Source organism: Anabrus simplex, chromosome 2 (genome assembly GCF_040414725.1).
Source record: "Anabrus simplex isolate iqAnaSimp1 chromosome 2, ASM4041472v1, whole genome shotgun sequence".
Classification (NCBI taxonomy): Eukaryota; Metazoa; Arthropoda; class Insecta; order Orthoptera; family Tettigoniidae; genus Anabrus; species Anabrus simplex.
Window position 1 is genome coordinate 180,303,460 of NC_090266.1, and position 23,911 is coordinate 180,327,370.

At 37.7% G+C, this 23,911-nt stretch overlaps 1 protein-coding gene across 5 annotated transcripts in view; it reads left to right on the top strand.

The window, feature by feature from the left end:
- The window catches only part of RhoGAPp190 (Rho GTPase-activating protein 190), a 1,293,865-nt gene that overhangs the window by 1,121,068 nt on the left and 148,886 nt on the right, over positions 1-23,911 (top strand). For all 5 annotated transcript variants that reach the window (XM_068226122.1, XM_068226123.1, XM_067140451.2 and 2 more), the window contains one exon: positions 17,110-17,241. In XM_068226122.1, coding sequence (XP_068082223.1) covers positions 17,110-17,241 — 132 coding nt within the window. The remainder of the gene's footprint in view (positions 1-17,109; positions 17,242-23,911) is intronic.

Below are 23,911 nucleotides of genomic sequence, written 5' to 3' on the forward strand. Positions count from 1 at the left end.
GTATGGTACATTGGTGTTGTATAATAAAAGTCGGTGAATGAGAGTAAAAATCTTGATGTATATGATAGTGAAATAAAATTCATGTCCACACTTCTGTTAATATCAATGGAGATATAAGTCAAGGTCCAGTATAATGTGTGGTTGACAAGGCCATCTGATATTTGTTTTTAGCCGGTACACCTAAAGTTCGGTGGTTGAATGAGGTTGAATTTAAATTAAAATTGTCTCAGCTCAATATAGATAGTGAAGCCTAAACAGTAAGAAAAACTAAGTTGTGAAGCGTATTGCTTGAAATTGGAATTAAGCAAATTCTTGGCCGCATATGACAAAGTATGGGACTCACCTTGTTCAGCGTACTTGTTGTTTGTTGTGAGAAGAGGTGTGGACTGAGCGTGGATGGACGTGAGTGAGTTGGGAGTGTGGTAGACGGGAGGCGGAAGGGGCAGGAGTGGTGGGGGAGGGGAATGGCTGGGAAGGTGGAGTTTAATTTGGGTCAGGGGAATGGAGTGGTGGTGGTGGTATGCGGCGTAGGAGAGTGTTGTGCAGAGCGTAAAAGATCAGTTTCTTATTCGTGGATTTAATGCCTCTAAAGACTTCGATTAAGAAGTCGAAAAGAATGTTAGATTTTTCTGATATTTCGTTGAGGTTTAGATTGGGATTGAAAAATTGGTCTAAATGAATAAAACAGTTTTCTGTAACGTCAAGCAAAGGGCCTTTGTTTATGTTCTTAAGAATTTCTAGGTCTTGTACTAAAATTGTGTTTTGAGTCTTGGATGTGTTGGCCTATTGCCGAAAACCTATTATACTTCATGGCATTGACGTGTTCAAGGTATCTAACTTTAAAACTTCTCCCGGCCTGTCCGCTGTATGAGGAAAAACAATTATTGCATTTGAAACGATAGACGCCTGACTTTGTGAAAATGTCGGATTTGTTTATTGACCTGGAATTGTGCCCTATTCCATATTTCTATTGTTGGTTCTATATGAAATTTTGATATTATGTTTCTTAAAGATGTTGGTTACACTGTGACAGGAAAGGCCTAGGAATGGGAAGGAAACGGCCTTGGCCTTAATTAAGGTATAGCCCGAACAATTGCCCGTTGTGAAATGGAAAACCATCCTCAGGACTACCAACAGTGGGGTTCGAACCCACTGTCTCCTGAGTGCAAGCTCACAACTGTGCGCCCCTAACCACATGGCCAACTTGCTCAGTATAAATAATGTAATTACGTATGGAATAGGTGGAACTTTGCAATAAATTCTTCTTTAAGAATTAATTCCATCATTTGGTAGAATTGAAATTGAAAATATCATGAATTATTGCTGTAACTAGACCTGCCAAATTTTGAGCAGATCAGTAAATGAATTTTACGACTAAATGAGGGCCACTTCTCAAGTTTTCTTATATTGATTATTCTTTGTGTTTTGTGATGAAACTCTGTCTGGTACATTCATTACATCTGTATGGCAGATTTATGAGACAAAAGCATTGACCAGTTAGACATTGCCATACAGCCATGATCCATGCTCAGATTGGTTGTGGCGAGATATTTGCCAGCCTTTTGAAAAATTATTACTCATCAATTTCCATCCCGTGTGCAGGCAGTATATGGTAATTGACATTATTATTATTATTATTATTATTATTATTATTATTAACATATACATCGCAATTGGGAAATATCCCAATATCACTTACAGTAGTGTGATGTAAAGTTAAAACATAATTACACTACTACTACTACTACTACTATTACTACTACTACTACTACTACTACTACTACTACTACTACTACTACTAGAGTACATCAGTCAGTTAGTCACTACTGATCTGCATTTAGGGCAGTCACCCAGGTGGCAGATTCCCTATCTGTTGTTTTCCTAGCCTTTTCTTAAACGATTGCAAAGAAATTGGAAATTTATTGTACATCTCCGTTGGGAAGGTATTCCAGTCCCTAACTCCCCTTCCTATAAACTAATATTTTCCCCAATTTGTCCTCTTAAATTCCAACTTTATCTTCATATTGTCATCTTACCATTCAAACTTATTCATCTACTGATGTCATTCCACATCCTCACAAGTAGGATGCTTGTTTGATGAAGTCTTTAGGTGCACCAAATAGATGGCAATCAAATACCTGTCTTGTGATGAGTTTCTTAGGTACAGCCGTAGTATAACACCGTTAAGTCACAAAGTTACACAAAAATGTCATAACACAAAACAAATACATCGAAATTATTATTTATAAGTTTCATATTCCGTATTAATTGGATTCAATGTAATAGACAAGAAAAATGTTCCACCGATCAATACATTTATTGTGAATGAATTATTGCACTAGTACCGGTTTCAGCCTAACATGGCCATCATCAGCTAGCACACAAATTTATAGTTATTAGACAAAATTACAAAGATGTTACGTTAGAGCATCCGGATGTCTAATGAAAAATGGAAGTAAAATATATTGCAGTATGTTGCGTTAAAATATATCTGATTAAAAGTGGTGATGGTGTTAAACTAAAACTTATTGATTGAGCATGGACATGAGTACATAAACACATTAAAATATATATGCCAAATCATAAGACACTAAAAATATAGTACATTAAACACATTAAAACATGGTATATTTTAAAAACGTCTATTAAAATTTGAGTTCATGTTGCGTTGCATTCATTCTTCAATCCTCTTGTAGTTCTTGTGTTGATTAAGTTGTATTAGGTGAATATCGAGAATGTTCTACTTTGTATTGGTATGTTATAAGAACTCTTGTCATTAAAATTTGAAAATTGAGTACTGTGCAATTCAACTGTTGATGTAGTCAGGTAAGATTTATATATACAGCAAGATAGGGTTTTTTAGAGCAGAACACAACAAATCTCCAAACATATCGGCACACAACCTCCACAGCAACAACAATAACAACCATATAACGTGCATAGACGAGAGAGGTGTTACCACCAACTGCTCTAAAAAACCCTATCTTGCTGTATATACAAATCTTACCTGACTACATCAACAGTTGAATTGCACAGTACTCAATTTTCAAATTTTAATGACAAGAGTTCTTATAACATACCAATACAAAGTATATCAGCCATAGAACATTCTCGATATTCACCTAATACAACCTAATCAACCAAGAACTACAAGAGGATTGAAGAATGAATGCAACGCAACATGAACTCAAATTTTATTAGACGTTTTTAAAATATACCATGTTTTAATGTGTTTAATGTACTATATTTTTAGTATCTTATGATTTGGCATATATATTTTAATGTGTTTATGTACTCATGTCCATGCTCAATCAATAAGTTTTAGTTTAACACCATCACCACTTTTAATCAGAGATATTTTAACGCAACATACTGCAATATATTTTACTTCCATTTTTCATTAGACATCCGGATGCTCTAACGTAACATCTTTGTAATTTTGTCTAATAACTGTAAATTTGTTTGCTAGCTGATGATGGCCATGTTAGGCCGAAACCGGTACTAGTGCAATAATTCATTCACAATAAATGTATTGATCGGTGGAACATTTTTCTTGTCTATTACATTAAATACATTGAAATACAGTAGATGCAAATGCCACAATAGTAACTGGAAGGGTGAATGAAACACACATCAAACACGAGGGTTAAGTGCAGACTGACACAACATTGGCGTGGCGTGGCGAGAGTGGTAGGTGGGCGGAGCGTCAGGGTCTTTGACCCGAGCGAGTTACGACGAGCACGAGAATTTGTTAGATTTGATGGCTGTTGCGCGAGCGAAAGACCTTAACCGGTTTGAACTATTCTTTTTTCTAAATCATTAATGGTTCGAATAAGAGTTGACTAGAGCTATTACATTTAAAGATTCACAAGTTAAGCAAGGTAGAAAATTATTGTAAAAATTTACATTTTTCCGAATTTCGGCAAATGTTAGAGCACGTGCCGGACCGGAAGAAATGAACCTATTTTGTTTCTATTTTTTTACCCCGTTTTATTCTCCCCAATTTGCAACTTTTCCGCTGTATTACGACTTGGAAAAAAGAATTCAAGATTTTTCGGCCCACCCTATTATACATGGCATATAACCGTGTTTGTTTCCTTCTAGTCCCCATTGTCTCCTACCCAAGTTTTTCTATCATACTTGTCACACTACTTCTAAGATTGAAATTGTTAAGCACGAATCTTGCAGCCTTTCGCTATACCATCTCAAGTTCCTTAATGAATCCTGTTTGGTATGGATCCCATACGACTGCTCCATATTCCAGGACTGGCCTAATGAGTGATATATATAACCCTTTGCCCTGTAACTGCTGCCCTTTAGCACACTCATCACAAAGTGTAAGGACTTGTACGCTTTAGAAATTACACTTCCTACGTGGATGTACTATTTTAGATCTCTATGTGGATTCCTAGGTACTTGCTCAAGTCACTCTCTACAAGAGCATCTGATCGAAGACAATATTGAAAGTCCCCTTGCCTATGTTTCTTTCCCATTCTTATAAGGCTGCATTTTCCAGAATTTTTTTACATTTTGTTACAGAGTGCAAACTTACGGAGTATATTTTATATTGGCTTGTAATAACGTATTATCACCAGCATTCTATATTTTTCTGTGTATTATGCAGTCATCTGCAAGCAGCCTGCATTCAGTTCGAATTTTGTTCGGCAGATCAGTGATGATGATGATGATTGTTGTTTGAAGGGGCCTCACATCGAAGGTCGCCGGCAGATCATTGATAAACGCCGTAAATAGAAATGGCCCTATAACGCTACCCTGTACTATTCCCGATGTTATAGAAATTTAGTTAGAGTATTTACTTCCCACCTTTACCCTAACAGAGCAAAGATTTGAAACATTCTGTATATTTATTTTTGGAATGAATAAATATTCAGCAATTATTGAGGAAAGCTCTAATTTTCATTAAATTTGCCAATCGTAGATTTTGCAGAACAGATATACTTTGCACCTTTTCTTAGCATTCCTCTAAATGAAAAAACCTACAACCTGTTTTCCAGTCATTGACCGGGTCAGGGATGGAATGAATGAAGCAGATATAGGCTATTAGTATGATGGGGTCGCCACTCCCAAAGTGATTTATTAATTAATTAATTAATTAATTAACAACAAACATAAAGGCAAAAGAAAAGAACGAGGAAAATTAAAGATTGAAATTAAAACAAAGAGAAGAACTTAGAACTAGGCACAGTAAGATAAATACAGATATGACACAAAAGTAACGGTATAGTACGTTTAAAAAAAATTACATTATGTGTAATAGGGGGGACAGCAATGAAAAGAGAAAAGGAATGTGAAGAAAATGAGCTGGGTTAAGTTAAGGAAGAATCGATTAAAGGAAGCATATGAAGAAAAAAACGGGAAGCATTCCTGTCAGAAGATAAAGAGTTAACGAGGGTTGGAATGTGGATAAATAAACTTCTTTGAGCAAGAGAGAGGTGGGAATACGAAATATGAAGGGGTGGGTTGATCCTGGTTTTGTGAGTTGGAACATGTAATGAAAAGAAGGATGCAGGTTCAGGAGAACAAATTAAACCGTTAACAGCATTATATAGGAATCTAAGGTCAGCTACTTTCCTGCGAGTAGATAACGAGCGAAGGTTTAACTTACACAGTATCTGATTGCTGCTCAAGTTTTGACAGTCAGATACTCTGGCTCTAACAATGGCACAGAAGAATGACTGCATGCGTTCAATGTGATTCAGATTAGTGGGTGAAGAGGTAGGCTAAATGGGAGACGCAAATTCAGTAGTCGGTAGGATGCAAGATACATAGCAGGCTCTGAGGGCTTAGATATCGGTGATGTCAGAAAATCTATACAACAAACTGAGAAGTGACATTGCTCATGAGATTATCTTTTGTATATGGGGGACAATTAACAATTACTGTCAAACAACACTCCTAAATCATTTTGTTCTGTTAGAGTTGGGAACGGGGCACCGAGGAGCGAGTATTTACTAACAATAGGGGATTTACAAAGTGTGATCGAAATAGAGGAACACTTGATAGGATTAACAACAAGAATCAAACTGAACCCATCAAGAACCACACGCTGAGTTCTTTATTGAGGAAGCTCTGTAGGAGAGTTAGGAAGCGACCATGGATATTAAAACTTTCTGAGAGTTTATAGAAAAGAAGTGCATGGTCTACAGTATCAAAAGCCCTTGCAATATCAATGTAGCACACACGTACAGCTGAGAACCGGCATTAAGAGCAGATGTTGTACAATGGAGAAGTACAGCCAGTTTTTTTTCTTCTATTTGCTTTATGTCGCACCGACACAGATAGGTCTTATGGCAACGATGGGATAGGAAAGGCATAGGAATGGGAAGGAAGTGGCATGACCTTAATTAAGGTACAGCCCCATCAATTGCCTGGTGTCAAAATCAGAAATCACGGAAAACCATCTTCAAAGCTGCTGACAGTGGGATTCGAACCCACTATTTTCTGGATGCAAACTCACAGCTGCGCACCCCTAACCGCACAGCCAATTTGTCCGGTGCCACATTAGTTAGGCAGGAGCTGCCAGGAAGAAAACCATGCTGCTAAGACGATATATAGGGAAGGGTGAAAGAAAGGAGACGCTGGTGGATAATCTTTTCACAGATGAATGACAGGAAATCGGGCAATAGTTTCTGACATCAGACTTCTTTCCACTCTTAAAAACCGGAGTGATGATAGTGATTTTCCAGCCATTAGGAAAGTAGCCAGTTAAGAAGCAACGGTTAACTATAACAGCAATAGGATGGGCAAGAGTCGTAGCAGTCTTCTTACGGGAGACAGGACTGAGACCATCTGGACCAGTAGGTTTATTTTTGGGCAGGGAGGAAAGTAAAGAATGGACTTCTGACTCAGAGGTGGAAAGATTACTGATACTATGAGAAGGAACAGAATCAATACACATAAAATCTGGGAACTGAACAGGTGCAACAAAATTAGACGCAAAGTAATCGTTGAGAATTTTCGGTCTATTACTACTACTGGTTAAATTATCACCCCAAGTCACTGTATCTAGCACACGCTTTGTATTTTTCCTGTTCCTTATCAGAGACCAGAATCTCTTGCTATTACTTCTCACTTCTAGGCAGGCAGAGTGTACGTAGGAGAAATTGAAGGAACTTACTAGAAAATTGAATCTAGCAAAGAAGGCAGCTAAGGATAACATGATGGCAAGCATAATTGGCAGTCATACAAATTTTAGTGAAAAATGGAAGGGTATGTATAGGTATTTTAAGGCAGAAACAGGTTCCAAGAAGGACATTCCAGGAATAATTAATGAACAAGGGGAGTGTGTATGTGAGGATCTTCAAAAGGCAGAAGTATTCAGTCAGCAGTATGTAAAGATTGTTGGTTACAAGGATAATGTCGAGATAGAGGAAGAGACTAAGGCCAAAGAAGTAATAAAATTTACGTATGATAACAATGTCATTTACAATAAGATACAAAAGTTGAAAACTAGAAAAGCGGCTGGAATTGATCAGATTTCTGGGGATATACTAAAGACAATGGGTTGGGATATAGTACCATATCTGAAGTACTTATTTGATTATTGTTTGGTCGGAGGAGCTATACCAGATGAATGGAGAGTTGCTATAGTAGCCCCTGTGTATAAAGGAAAGGGTGATAGACATAAAGCTGAAAATTACAGGCCAGTAAGTTTGACATGCATTGTATGTAAGCTTTGGGAAGGCATTCTTTCTGATTATATTAGAGATGTTTGTGAAATTAATAACTGGTTCGATAGAAGGCAATTCGGTTTTAGGAAAGGTTATTCCACTGAAGCTCAACTTGTAGGATTCCAGCAAGATATAGCAGATATCTTGGATTCTGGAGGTCAAATGGACTGTATCGCGATTGACATGTCTAAAGCATTTGATAGGGTGGATCATGGGAGACTACTGGCAAAAATGAGTGCAATTGGACTAGACAAAAGAGTGACTGAATGGGTTGCTATATTTCTAGAAAATAGATCTCAGAGAGTTAGAGTAGGTGAAGCTTTGTCTGACCCTGTAATAGTTGAGAGGGGAGTTCCTCAGGGCAGTGTTATCGGACCTTTATGTTTTCTTATATATATAAATGATATGAGTAAAGGAGTGGAATCGGAGCTAAGGCTTTTTGCGGATGATGTTATTCTCTATAGAGTGATAAATAAGTTACAAGATTGTGAGCAACTGCAACGTGACCTCGAAAATATTGTGAGATGGACAGCAGGCAATGGTATGTTGATAAATGGGGCTAAATGTCAGGTTGTGAGTTTTACAAATAGGAAAAGTCCTCTCAGTTTTAATTACTGCGTTGATGGGGTGAAAGTTCCTTTTGGGGATCATTGTAAGTATCTAGGTGTTAATATAAGGAAAGATCTTCACTGGGGTAATCACATAAATGGGATTGTAAATAAAGGGTACCGATCTCTGCACATGGTTATGAGGGTGTTTAGGGGTTGTAGTAAGGATGTAAAGGAGAGTGCATATAAGTCTCTGGTAAGACCCCAACTAGAGTATGGTTCCAGTGTATGGGACCCTCACCAGGATTACCTGATTCAAGAACTGGAAAAAATCCAAAGAAAAGCAGCTCAATTTGTTCTGGGTGATTTCCGACAAAAGAGTAGCGTTACAAAAATGTTGCAATGTTTGGGTTGGGAAGAATTGAGAGAAAGAAGAAGAGCTGCTCGACTAAGTGGTATGTTCCGAGCTGTCAGCGGAGAGATGGCGTGGAATGACATTAGTAGACGAATAGGTTTGAATGGCGTCTATAAAAGTAGGAAAGATCACAATATGAAGATAAAGTTGAAATTCAAGAGGACAAACTGGGGCAAATATTCATTTATAGGAAGGGGAGTTAGGGATTGGAATAACTTACCAAGGGAGATGTTCAATAAATTTCCAATTTCTTTGAAATCATTTCGGAAAAGGCTAGGAAAGCAACAGATAGGGAATCTGCCACCCGAGCGACTGCCCTAAATGCAGATCAGTATTGATTGATTGATTGTCCTGGTAATCCCATTTTAGAAGCTGTTTATGGTGTTTGCGAAGGTCAGAAAAAGTTTTATAGCTGGCTTCAGAAGGCGATCATTTCTAGTCTTTCCAGTCTTTCCAGTCTTTCCAGTCTTTCATTTTATTAATTTCTGCAATTTTGGTGTCACTTTTCTTCCATGGAGGGCATCTGGCAGATGTTTTACGAGTGGGAACAAGGTCACAGCACAAGTCCAGGTAGGGAACAGGTCCACTGCTTCTTGGACTTCATCCACTTGCAGCAAGTGCCAGTGTAGAAGAGAAAGGGTGTGATTGACAGCTTGCCAGTCAACCTTTCGCCACATGGGTACACAGTTCCTGATATGGGGTCAATGACATTGGGGGGGGGGGGGGAGATGCGATAGAGAGTGTTGCCTCTACAGACTTGTGGTTTAATTTTAAAATATTTTGTGCCACAGAAATAGCTGAAGGCTCAACGGAGCAGAGCAGGTAGTCAAAAAGACAGGTGTTCTCAAGGACGTACTGTTGGAGTCCTAGGCCGGTAATATAATTGTCGAGAAACCACTTGTCGAGGCTATTTGAAGAGACACCTTGTGCAGAGGAATTCCAAGATATAGAGAGGTTAAAGTCACCCAGTATAATTAAATTAGGATTCAGATTAAAGGCTTTCATTATAGAAAAGAGAAAATTTTCAGAATAATTGTGGGTTGTTCACAAATGTAAGGATAGGAAGCTTCCACCTAATCAGTACATTTTTTTGTCTTATTAATGTACAGGACCAGTTTTGACCTCATTTTCATTCATTATTGTCAGACAAGAAATGTGCATGGAGATGAGCCATGATGATCCCTTCCCATTATTTGTTAATGTTTGGCACCATTTTACTGCTATATGCATGACACCACTATTTTACTACTATATGCATGACACTCAGGCACTCTGTTATATGAAATGCAAGGCTAACAACAGTTTCACTTACACTTCATCTCAACCTCACAGATGGCAGTGGTGTTGCAAAATTCTTTGGACGTATCCTGAACAACCACCTTCTGTATCACCTAAATAAGAATATTTCTGTACTTCTCTTAAGACTTCGTATCTTAACTAAGTATTTCACGCATCACCTGGCAGTATTGATATGCATTCCATTACTTTTGTTTTAAATTTATTTTAATTTTTATCTTTTACTCCTCCAAGTCTGTGTGCATACCATTCAGCAACTTGCGAGGATCCTGTGCAGATCTGGATAAAAATACAAATAAACAAACCAACCCCACAACGTAACATCCCTGATGGGCCTTACTTAGCTTACCAAGCAACCACTGCTCAGCCCAAAGACCTGCAGATTACCAGGCAATGCGTCGTCAGCACAATGAATCCTCTCGCCCGTTATTCTTGGCTTTCTAGTTTGGGCCTGTTTTCTCACTGTCTGATAGGTCCTTGGTTGTTGTCACATAGGTTGAATGGGCCTCAAACCAAGCCATGGATCCAGGTAAAAATCCCTACTGTGGCTGGGAATCGAACCCAGTGCCTCTATGTTAGAGGCAGACTAGCTACCCATGCAGTTCAAAATAACAGCAACATTGGTAAATATTACAGTTTTGAATTCCTCTCTTTCAACTATGATTTTTTTTTTCCAAATATCTCTTATGTTTTCATATAAGCGATGTTCTATATAATATATTAGTCAAATAAATGTTCACTTCATCTATTGTGAGCCGAGTCTTCCACTTAGATCCCACCAAGGATTTTTCATGAAATTCTTTCGGTTGGTGCTAGTTTCGGCTATGTAGTATTGGAGGAGGAGGTGTATGTGCACCGCAGCCCAAAACTGAATTGATGGTCTTGTCCACCTTTTTGAGTATAAGTATATATGTTTATTTTGATTATTCTAAATCACTTCTACCTAAATATTTGCATGAGAGCTAATAATCCTTACGAACATTACGGCTTTGGGAAGTAATCATTCAGCTTTGTCTGTCTACATTTAGCACATTTTTTCTTTACTGCTATATTCTCGAAATTGGAATGAAGTCTCTTAAATGCTTCCGTTGTGTTATCCCCATACTCATGATCCAGCCTGAGAGAGAAATTAAGAATCTCAACTTTCAGATTATTTGTGATTTATTGCACTTTTTCTTGTAACATTAGTCCACATGCTCACAGTTCCTTTGCACGAGCACACTTGATCCACTCATATACCACAATGTTCACTTCTGCAAAAATCGACTCCTGCTTTCTTTTCACTCCATGATTCTTATTTTCCTTCCACTCACTTAAAATTTTATTTTTATTCTTAAGAATTGAGTTTATTAGAGTTGTCCTGGATTAGAATTTTTCATTAACATAAAGGATTTTTAGTCTGTTTAAAACACTAGTTAAAACATATATAAACATAACATACAGGCAGACCTCGTTATACGCTATAGTTATGTTCGCGGATTTGCAGCGCATACCGAATTCGTGTAAATCAAGAGTCGTTTTATATGAAAAATATAGGGTTAGGCTTCCGTTTACTCATATATTAGGTTTAAAATAGCAGAGATCTTTACTATTTTTACAAAAAATAACTATTACCATGTTTCTGAAACACATTTTAATGCAAACTTTATACACTTCAAAATTTAACACTGAAATACACAATAATAAACTAAACTCTGCATAAATGCTCTTGGCTTTAGTTTGAATAGCAGCTCCAAAGAGGTGGTGTCCGCTATTACACAAGGTCGAGGACAGCAGAATCAGACCCACACCCGTAATTACGTGAAGTAGAGGAAGTAAATTTGACAGGGATCGTACAACAAGCTATCCGACTTGACAAGTTTATGAATACAAAAATTGTTTAATTCAACCAACAGTGGACACACCCTTTCCACTTAGAAAAAAGGATAAGCAAGAGAATCACGCTTCATAGTACAGTACAAAAAGTGATGTGGAAGAAACAAGAAGTCAAGTAAAGAAGAAACAGACTCTAGCAAAAAACTGTTCTTCAGGATCATAACACTAAAAAATCTTTTAGTTTTTTAAACAAGTGATTTTATTAAGCCTTCGGGACTTAAAATGAAACCATTCTAGTCCATAGATTAATATTTTTAATTTATTTTAAGTTTAATGTCCTAGTAATAACCGCCCCCTCTGCACCCACCCACCCGTACGTCCCGTACTAACACCAGTTTTTTAATGTCAGCTATGTGATTGTTGTATGCTGTTTTTATCTAAGCTTTTATGTAAGCAGCTGATGATGATCGCAAAGCGATCGAAAGATGTCCTGATATTATTAATGTTTTTATAAGGGGCCAAAGGCTAAATAAAAAGAAAGGTATCGATTAGGTAGAAACATTTTTCATATATTGATTAGATTACAGAAAATAAATGTAGGCAAAACCATGCGACTACTTACGATATAATGGATTCTTCCTGTGATATGAGGATTCCCAATCCAAGTTGGAACCAATGGAACCTGATGATGAAAAAATTAGAACTAACGTGAGATTTTTAAAGAAAAGAATGGTGAAAAACGAAGAAAAAGAGTACTCACCTTGCATGCAATGTGAACGACTTGACCGGTAGTGTGCAACTAAAGTAATGGAAATGGCAAGGAATAGGAGGGGAGGAAAGCTGGTGATGGGAGGAGCAACCCGGTGGAGCGGGTGACGTGTGAAGGGAGGGGCGGGGAGTTGGGAAGTGTCTTAAGCCGGGGCTGAAGGGTGGGGGAATGATGGTGATTGCATCGACAAAGGATACCCTCTGCACCAATGTTCAACATGCATACATTCAACTTTCTACCTGAAGATGCACTTGAAATATAGAATTCAATAGAAGCATCTGGACTTTGTATTCAGGCCGGCATTTTATACTTTTAACATGCAATTTTAATCATCAATGTAGAAATCAAAGTGCATCTTATTTTAGGCTGATGATGACCCACTTAGCCAAAATTTTAAGACAAAATTACATTGTGGAATATAATTAGACTAGAGAACTGTGTATGTGTGGCGGTAATATACATATAAAATGGTGGAGTGGATGAAATGTTGATTGATAAAATTATGTTGTACGTAAGAATAGTATCACAACGATTTTCTACATGGTATCACTTTTAGAAAATTGAAGAGTAGGCCATCCTTCCAGACTGTATCATAGGCTGCTGCCAGATCAATAAAAGCCACTGATGTCTTAAGCTTTGTCTGATAGTCTGCTTCTATGTAAGTTGTAAAAGACATTATTTGGTCTGTAGTGCTTCTGTGCAGTCTGAATCCTGCCTGCTCCACTGGGATTTTCAAGAGTATCTCTGAGCCAATTCTATTGAGAAGAATCTTTTGTAGTAATTTAGGTCACACTAAGCAGGGCAATAGGGTGATAGCTCTCTGGTTAATCATTAGCTTTGCCTTTCATCAAGATGGCTATGATCTTTGTTTGAATGACTTTGGCATCTGCAATTTCGTGAACACAACTATCAATGTATTGTTAATAGGGGCTATCTGTTTCGTTACTCCTTCCACGGATATACTCTCTACGGAAGCTCCTAGGGATGAGTTCCTTTGCTGTAGATGTCACAGCTCCCACGAATCTCTTATATCCTGCATTTGGTGGTATCCTTCGCAAACACTTGTCAAGGTCCTCTTTAAAAGCAGACCAGTTAGCTTTATTGAAGTTCCAGCCTAGTTATGAGGTAGTTGAAACTAGAGGAAGGTGGATACCCAGCTCGTAGAGGACTGGCTGGTGTTGGCTATGAGGAAAGTCGGTGAGAACTTTCCGGATGATTGGTGAAGATTTTTCTTCTTGGTTTTTAGAATCGAAGCATAGTTCAGGACAATATTCTAATCTCCACGCTGCAGATTTAAAAGTACCTCGATCCTTGGCATCGAAAACATGGAAATTTTCATTACTTTCTACCCAGCTCATTAGTGCCTCTCTGTTGTCGTCGTTTCTATAATTCCATTCCTGATGATGACTGTTGAAGTCTGCTACATAGACAGCTGGGTGTGGATGCACTCTAAAACTTGATTCGGCCACTCGACATTGGGTGGTTTATAGATATTTGAGACTACAGTGTCACCCATTTTAGACAGCGCTTCACTCTTGGATCGGTTAATGCCTTCTATATTAAGTTGACAAATACGGACAGTAGGTCCCAGTTTGTAGTAGTAGTAGTAGTAGTTTGGTCCTGAATAGGACCTTTGAATTATGAAGCTGTATCCATTAATATTGTATCTTCAATCAATCAATCAATCAATCAATCAATCAATCAATCAATCAATCAATCACTACTGATCTGCATTTAGGGCAGTCGCCCAGGTGGCAGATTCCCTATCTCTTGTTTTCGTAGCCTTTTCTTAAATGATTGCAAAGAAATTGGAAATTTAATGAACATCTCCCTTGGTAAGTTATTCCAATCCCTAACTCCCCTTCCTATAAACGAATATGTACCCCAATTTGTCCTCTTGAATTCCAACTTTATCTTCATATTGTGATCTTTCCTACTTTTGACGACACCACCCAAACTTATTCGTCTACTGATGTCCTCCCATGCCATCTCTCCACTGACACCTCGGAACATACCACTTAGGCATAGATATCATGGATAATTTAATAAAAAACCACCTAGTCAATACTTTCCACGTTTAATGTGGTTATTATCTACATGATTTTATGTAGACTTAAGTCTTTGGATTTTTTCCAGTCCATGAATCAAGTAATCCTGGTGAGGGTCCTATACACTGGAACCATACTCTAGAAACAGAACCACCTATTCAGTCACTCTTTTGTCAAGTCCAATTGCACTCAGTTTTGCCTATAGTCTCCCATGATCTACCCTATCAAATGCCTTAGACATGTCAATCACGATACAGTCCAATTGACCTCCTGAATCCAGAATATCTGCTATATCTTGCTGGAATCCTACAAGTTGGTCTTCAGTGGAATAACCTTTCCTAAACCCAAACTGTCTTCCGTCAAACCAGTTATTAATTTTGCAAGCATGCCTTATATGATCAGAAAGAATGCTTTCCAAAATCTTACACACAATGCATGTCAAACTGACTGCCCTGTAATTTTCAGCTTTATGTCTATCACCCTTTTGTTTATATACAGGGGCTACTATAGCAACTCTCCATTCATTTGGTAAAGTTCCTTCATGCAAACAATAATCGAACAAGTACTTCAGATATGGTACTATATCCCAACCCATTGTCTTTAGTTTATCCCCCGAAACCTTATCAATTCCAGCTGCTCTTCTATTTTTCAACTTTTTTATCTTACTCTAAATGTCATTGCTGTTATAGGTAAATTTTAATACTTCTTTAGTATTAGTCACCTCTATCTGGACATTATCCTTGTAACCAACAATCTTTACATACTGCTGTCTGAATACTTGTACCTTTTGAAGATCCTCGCATACACACTCCCCTTGTTCGTTAATGATTCCTGGAATGTCCTTCTTGGAACCTGTTTCTGCCTTAAGGTACCTGTACATACTCTTCCATTTTTCACTAAAATTTGTATGGCTGCCAATTATGCTTAACATCATGTTATCCTTAGCTGACTTCTTTGCTAGATTCAACTTCCTAGTAAGTTCCTTCAATTTCTCCTTACGTCCACAGCCATTTCTATCTCTATTTCTTTCCAACCTGCACCTCCTTCTTAGTCTCTTTACATTACTGTTATAATATAGTGGATCTTTACCATTCCTTACCACCTTTAAAGGTACAAACCTATTTTCACATTGCTCAACAATTGCTTTAAACCCATCCCAGAGTCTGTTTACAATTTTATTTACCATTTTCCACTGATCATAGTTACTTATTATAAACTCACTCATGTCTGTTTTATCAGCCATATGGTACTGCCTAATAGTCCTAATTTTAATATCTTCCTTTCTTTGACATTTATGTTTAATTACAACAAAAACAGCTTTGCGATCACTAATACCATCTATTACTTCGGTTTCTCTATAGAGCTAATTTTGTTTTACCAGCACCACGTCCAGAATATTCTTCCCTCTAGTTGGTTCCATCACTTTCTGAATCAGGTGCCCTTCCCATATTAGCTTACTTGCCATTTGTTGTTCATGCTTCATGTCGTTCGCTTTACCTTCCCAATCGACATTTAGTAAATTGAGATCACCTGCTACTATCACATTCCTTTCCATATCGTTTCCAACATAGCTGATTATCTTATCAAATAATTCTGAATCAGCATCTGTGCTACCATTTCCTGGTCTGTACACTCCAAAGACATCAAGTTGCCTATTATCTTTAGAGATGAGCCTTGCATCTTTAACATCTTCGTAGCTTACAAATTCTTGACCAGGAGAGATATATGTCTGGTCGCCTGTTCGCTGTTGACCTGGGGGTACTTTACGGTTAAACCTACGGACGTGAGCAACAATGGATCCACAAAGATGAGCTATGTTTTTCCAGCCAAGTATATGCCTGTCCAGACCATTACAGAAATGCCATAAAGCTGTCTGCGAATAAAAGTTCTATGAAGATTACCTGTGAAGAGGTGAATGCCAAGTTAGTTATGAACTTGTTCAATGAAGCTGTGTATATGAATGGGCACTGGCAGTGGGGTGAATGGAAAGGATAGGTTACCTAGGAGTATAGTGGATCTGGCCCAGGGTGAGAGAAGAATAGACACACCCAGACAACAATGGTTAGATTCAGTTTTTAAGAATTTTACTCTAAAAGTTGTGTGTTTAGAGGAGGTCACAAGGCTATTTGCAAATCGAGGGCTGTTACAGAAGCTTTCACTCTTAACTATGTTGAAAGGCATAGCAGTCTAGAATGAATGTATGTATGTATGTATGTATGTATGTATGTATGTATGTATGTATGTATGTATGTATGTATTCATAGCATAGGAATAAATGGCCAGTACTTACAGGAGGAGACATCATCAAAAATGGAAAATTATTTAAAACAACAGACCTAGAATTTTATCCTGTAAACTTTTATTTAGTATTTTGAATTCTCCTTATATGTAATAATTTTCCTAACCCTATTCAGTATTTTGGACATAGTTTCTTATTATTTGTGATTTTAATCTTACCTTCTATGAAATGTCCAGTTGTCTGCATCTATATGTATGTGTGCCTGTTAGAAACTTTCTCTTTTTCCAGATCCTAATTTCAGTATCCATGACCTTGACATTCCTGTTAATGCTGTAGCTACTGCTCTAAAAGACTTCTTTTCCAAACGGCTGCCTCCACTACTGACCCAGGATATGTTAGCTGAACTAGAAGATATTTCAGGTAATATTTTGAATTACAGAAACAATATATTTTGCTTAAATTACATAGAAGGATTGTTGCTGATCTTTGTCCGCCTTTTTATTGCTAGAACATAGGAGACTAGTAGAAAAGAGTTTGCTCTTTTTGGATCACTCTGACGTAGGGTGATTTTTGGTAATATTTGAGCTATTTTTTGTACCAAATGTTCTGGAGAGAAAATCTGCTACAATTGAAGCCTCATGTGAAAATTGATTATCCATTTTGATCTAGATCTATTGTTTATCTTATGCCATTGTAGCTTCATTAACAAACAAGATTGATAAAGATCAGAACGTGTCAATGAGAGTGCCTACCTGTTGTCATTTCTTTGTACATGGGATGGGTCAGATTTGCTGTGTTTGTAGGTATGTTCTAGGTTGTGTGGTGATTGTTTATTTAAGAGTAAGTATAACTAGCCAACGATCCTCTTCTAGGTTGTGTGGCAATGTGTTTTGTTACTAATTGTTACCAGTGAAATTGTATTAAAAAAATCAGGTTTTTCTCTAAGTTCATAGAGAAAATAACATGAAGTTATAACACAGTCAAATGGAAGTTCAAAACCTAGAAACTCTGTGGCAGAATATGCGGGAGCTATGCCACATGGTTCTAGTTCACGAGAGGAAGATACTAGAAATGGCTAAAACTCCATTTTTCAAGTTTTGTGGCATAGCTCCCTCTCTTACTAGACCCCTCAATTATTGTACATTTCAGTGTGCCGGTATGCAGTTACTGTATATCTATTTGTTTTACCGTAAATGCCAATAAGTGAAAATCCTGGAAGTTTTGACTTATATTCATTCAACTTCATTAATTGTTTGTTAGAATTTAGTATTGACATACAGCCCTTAGAAATTCAAAACTCAAGTGCCAGATAAGAGGTTTGACAGCTCTAGAAGAATTTAGTTCTTGGCTAGGTACTCCATTACACAACTTAGCCGAGCCATGATGATGGTGACGATATTATTGATAATCCTGCAGGGTATTTGCCGAAACTTAGCTCATCTCTTAGATAGCCATATGTCCTATAAGCCATATATGGAAGCTTTATCTCAGTATTACATTAGCAAAAATTGGGGCCTTAGATTTAGTCTTCGACAGCCCTGAAAATGGTTTTCCGTGGTTTCCCATTTTCACACCAGGCAAATGCTGGAGCTGTACCTTAATTAAGGCCACGGCCGCTTCCTTCCAACTCCTAGCCCTTTCCCGTCCCATCGTCGCCATAAGACCTATCTGTGTCGGTGCAATGTAAAGCAACTAGCAAAAAAAAAAAAGATTTAGTCGTAAGTGCTCCTAACAGGATAAAATATGAATTTATCCTGCATTTTTTATGGGATAAATCGTAAGATACAGAAGATACTTTCTTCCTGTCCAACACAGCCACTCATACTCAAGTGTAAGGCACATGGTGTAGAGCATGTATTATTTTTCAGTCATGTGCTCCTGATTTCAATTGAAGGTATATTGTAACAACAACATTACACATTATAACAGGTGTGAATGTCAGTATATCCTGACATTTAATTGGCTCCCCATTTTTATCATATGCTAGGCCTTTTGTTGCCCCATATTTGCTTCTGAGGATTACATAAACTGGTTACTAAATGAGATAACAGCAGCAGTATCGAATACAGTATATACCTTATCCAAGAAAACATTAATAAGATTTTACTAGGCATATTGCCTGCCTGGTGGCCAAGATTGCTAAGGTGTCAAGTCTATATGGTCTGACACCGTGGTTAGGCAGTTCGAGTCCCATTAGCATAAAATGAATTCATAATCAGAATGTTGCCAGCAGGGTAGGAGAGGTGGTCGTATACAATTTCTAATAACTCTTGAGTGCCAAAAGCCTGGATTCATTTCCAGACCTCTTTGCAGTGTTCATGTGTTAGTGATTCAGCCCTCTGATAGAGACGAAACGCTTTGAGCAGGCCTTTTGGTATTACTTACTGTTTACAAACTTTAGTTTATTCTCCACCTAATCAATACATAGTTTTACTCTCAAAGAGCAAAGCTGTAGTCGACACTGACAGCTGTGCTGGGTGCACCACTGTAACCCAAAAAAATATTCCCCCATTAATGCCTTTGCGGATGGAAAGACTTGCTTTAATAATACCTGGATATCCTTCACTTACTGTAACCAAAGAAGATTTTTTTCTTCCATAATACGGCCGTTGGCAAGCACATCAACAATTAACCAGTTTTATTTGCATCATCACTGTTATATTCTCTTATAATGTATATTTTACTGTGATCTATGGCGGGATTACCAATAGACAGTTGCATTTTACATCACCCTTATTCAACACAAGTGCAGTTTTGAACACAGCTACACTGAAATCATTTTCAAGATTCATTAAACCTGTATCTACTGCTGTTTATGTGGTAGTTAAAAATAAATGTGAAAGAAAGGTACTAAAATTAGGACTATTAGGCAGTACCATTTGGCTGTTAAAACAGGCATGAGGGAGTTTTTTAAAGTAACTATGATAGGTGGAAAATGGTAAATAAAAATGTAAACAGACTCCGGGATGGGTTTAGAGCAATTGTTGAGGCATGTGAAAATAGGTTTGTACCTTTAAAGTTGGTAAGAAATGGTAAAGATCCACTATATTATATAAGAGAGAAGTAAAGAGACTAAGAAGGAGGTACAGGTTGGAAAGAAATAGAGTTAAAAATGGCTGTGGAAGTAATGAGAAATTGAAGGAACTCAGTAGGAAATTGAATGGAGCAAAGAAGTCGGCTAAGGATGACATGATGTAAAGAATAATTGGCGGTCATGCAAATTTTAGTGAAAAATGGAAGGCTATGTATCAGTACTTTAAGGCAGAAACGGGTTCCAAGTAGGACATTCCAGGAATCATTAATGAACAAGGGGAATGTGTATGCGAGGATCTTCAAAAGGTGAAGTATTCAATGAGCAGTATGTAAAGATTGCTGGTTACAAGGATAATGTCCAGATAGAGGAGGTGACTAATGCTAAAGAAGTATTAAAATTTGCATATGATGATAATGACATTTACAGTAAGCTACAAAAGTCGAAAACTAGAAAAGCAGCTGGAATAGATAAGGTTTCGTGGGATATACTAAAGGCAATGGGTTGGGATATAGTACCATATCTGAAGTACTTATTTGATTATTGCTTGTTGAAGGAGCTATACCAAATGAATGGAGAGTTGCTATAGTAGCCCCTGTGTATAAAAAAAAAGGTTGATAGACATAAAGCTGAAAATTACAGACCAGTCAGTTTGACATGCATTGTATGCAAGCTTTGGGAAAGCATTCCTTCTGATTATATAAGACATGTTTGCAAAATTATAACTGGTTTGATAGAAGGCAGTTTGGGTTTAGGAAAGGTTATTCCACAGAAGCTCAACTTGTAGGATTCCAGCAAGATATAGCAGATATCCTGGATTTAGGAGGTCAAATGGACTGTATCGCGATTGACCTATCTAAGGCATTTGATATGGTAGATCATGGGAGACTATTGGCAAAAATGAGTGCAATTGGACCTGACAAAAGAGTGACTGAATGGGTGGCTCTGTTTGTAGAAAATAGAACTCAGAGAATTAGAGTAGGCGAAGCTTTGTCTGTCCCTGTAATAATTAAGAGGGGAATTCCTCAAGGCAGTATTATTGGACCTTTATGTTTTCTTACATATATCAATGATATGTGTAAAGAAGTCCAATCAGAGATAAGGCCTTTTTGCAGATGATGATATTCTGTACAGAGTAATAAATAAGTTACAAGATTGTGAGCAACTACAAAATGACCTCGATAATGTTGTGAGATGGACAGCAGGCATTGGTATGATGATAAAAGGGGTTAAAAGGCAAGTTGTGAGTTTCACGAATAGGAAAAGTCCTCTCAGTTTTAATTACTGTGTTGATGGGGTGAAAGTTCCTTTTTGGGATAATTGTAAGTACCTAGGTGTTAATATAAGGAAAGATCTTCATGTGGTTAAAGAAGGGTACAGATCTCTGCACATGGTTATGAAGGTATTAAGGGGTTGTAGTAACGATGTAAAGGGGAGGGCATATAAGTCCGTGGTAAAAACCCAACTAGAGTATGGTTCCAGTGTATGGGACCCTCACCAGGATTACTTGAATCAGAGACTGAAAAAAATCCAAAGACAAGCAGCTCGATTTGTTCTGGGTGATTTCCGACAAAAGAGTAGCGTTACAAAAATGTTGCAAAAATTTGGACTGGGAGGACTTGGGAGAAAGGAGATGAGATGCTCGACTAAGTGGTATGTAATACCAATATAAATGGTCCATTATTGGACATTATAAATTTTCCAGCTACCTCATTCCTGGTTTCCTGTGTTTTACCCCAGTGTGTAAGTTGAGCTCATCAGTTCGTAAATAGCACACCCACCAGTATGCATTGCTAGTGCATACCGTGGGGGGCCAGGCAGGCATCAATTTTTGGTAATGAGACTAAGTCTCTCATAGTGCATTGGCACTGCCGATGGCTCCAAGTAGACTACGCAGTGGCCTCCACGGTATGCGCTAGCCATGCGTCTTGGTGGGTGTGCTATTTACCAACTGATGAGCCCAATTTAGCTCACTGGGGCGAAACGCTGGCAACCAGGAATGACTTAGCTGGAACATTTATAATGTCCAATAACGGACCATTTATATTTATATTGGTATTATAAATTTACTCATTCTGGACAAATATTTCAGGTTCCCTATGGGAATAAACATCTACAAGTGGTATGTTCTGAGCTGTTAGTGGAGAGATGGCGTGGAATGACATCAGTAGACAAATAAGTTTGAGTGGTGTCTTTAAAACTAGGAAAGATCATAATATGAAGAAAAAGTTGGAATTCAAGAGGACAAATTTGGGCAAATATTCATTTATAGGTAGGGGAGGTAGGGATTGGAATAAAGTACCTTGGGAGATGTTCAATAAATTTTCAAATTCTTGCAATCATTTAAGAAAAGGCTAGGAACACAGCAGATAGGGAATCTGCCACCTGGGTGACTGCCCTGAATGCAGATCAGTAGTGATTGACTGATTAATTTTTATCCCAAATTCACTTGACCATTATCAAGTGTCGAATGTTCGGACTTTTTAGTGTGTACATATGCGTATTTTGTGTGTTTGTATTTGTAGTTTTAACTCAGGAGGTTTAACCCTCTTTTGTTTATGACACCACTATGTCCTCCTAATTCCAATTTTTGTGACGAATAGCTGAGGATGACAGCTATGTACAGTCCAAATTATTACTGTGTGAGAGTAAAACTATGTATCGATTAGGTGGAGAATAAACTAAAGTTTGTAAAAAGTAAGTCATATCCATCAATACGGGCCTAACCATGAAATTTAATGCTCATACTTTTGGTATTATTCAAAGGAGTAGGCTATGTGCCAGTGCTGTGTTTCACTCTCTCCCTACCTCGTCTTCATCCAACAACCAGACATGCAGATCGCCCATGGGCGTCTAATACAAAGACCTGCACCAGGTGAGCCGAACATGTCCTCAGTTACTTCTGGAACTAAAGGACATATGCTAAATAAATAAACTAGGCATATTATGGAATAAAATCAAGTAATATGCCACTAGGATATATGTGACCTGATATTAGTTTTTACAAAACATATAGAGTGACTGAAAGAAGTTTGTACAGTCGAACCTCCCTTCTGCGGACACCGTCGGTTCCGAGGAAAAATGTCCGTTACGAGAGGTGTCTGCTAAAACAAGTTTGTAAAAATAATCGAACATTTTAATGACAAAGAACATCCACCGTAAATATAAGCATACATATCTTTATTTTTATTATTGTAAGTCATTTCTGTGTTAGTATTTAATAGAGAGTGATTTTATATCATTTACAAACATTACAGCTTCTTGAAGTAATCGTGAAGCTTCGTCAGTGTAAATTTAGCTCATGTTTTCTTTTCTTTTCCTTCTCAAGTTGACAACCTGAGCTCGACCTTATCAGAGACAATCCGAGTTATGAATAGAATGATGCAAGAAGGGAAGAAAATCCCCAGATAACTTGCGAGTCAACAGACTCTGGCAGCATTTCTGGGCAATTAGAATTCTCGGAATAGGCCTATACACCACTAGGTAGAACTGAATTCCGATGTACCTTCTCTCCCCTTGGACTCGAAATAGTACAAACATTCAAAAAGGAGTTTCTTACGTCTGAAGAATGATTTTAAAAGAAAGGATGACATGTGGTCCGGCGTAATTAATTGTCCTGCAACATGTAAAGTGTCCGCTTAAGTCAAGTGGACAGGACAAAAGGCGATGTCCGCTGTCTGGAGTTCGAGGTGTCCGCTTAAATGAGGCCAATATAACACTTGTCTAATGTAAAATAAAATCGGTTCCGAGGAAAATTGTCCATATAGTGAGGTGTCCGCTGAATAAGGGTGTCCGTTAGGGCAGGTTCGACTGTATTAAAATAGCCTGGATACTATCATAGTAATACGAAAACTCCTTTTGAATTCTTGAATATAATACCAAAGGGTTCCAGTTGGACTGTAGTTTCCTCTTAATTAGGTAGCATACTTCTTCCCCTTAACAATCTTGTTGTCTTAATAATGGTAAAGAATATATACAATGCAGCACTACACTCCTATCCAGTAACCATGACAAAATTCTTCATGTTAACATCACATGGACATAATCTTGATAAATAAT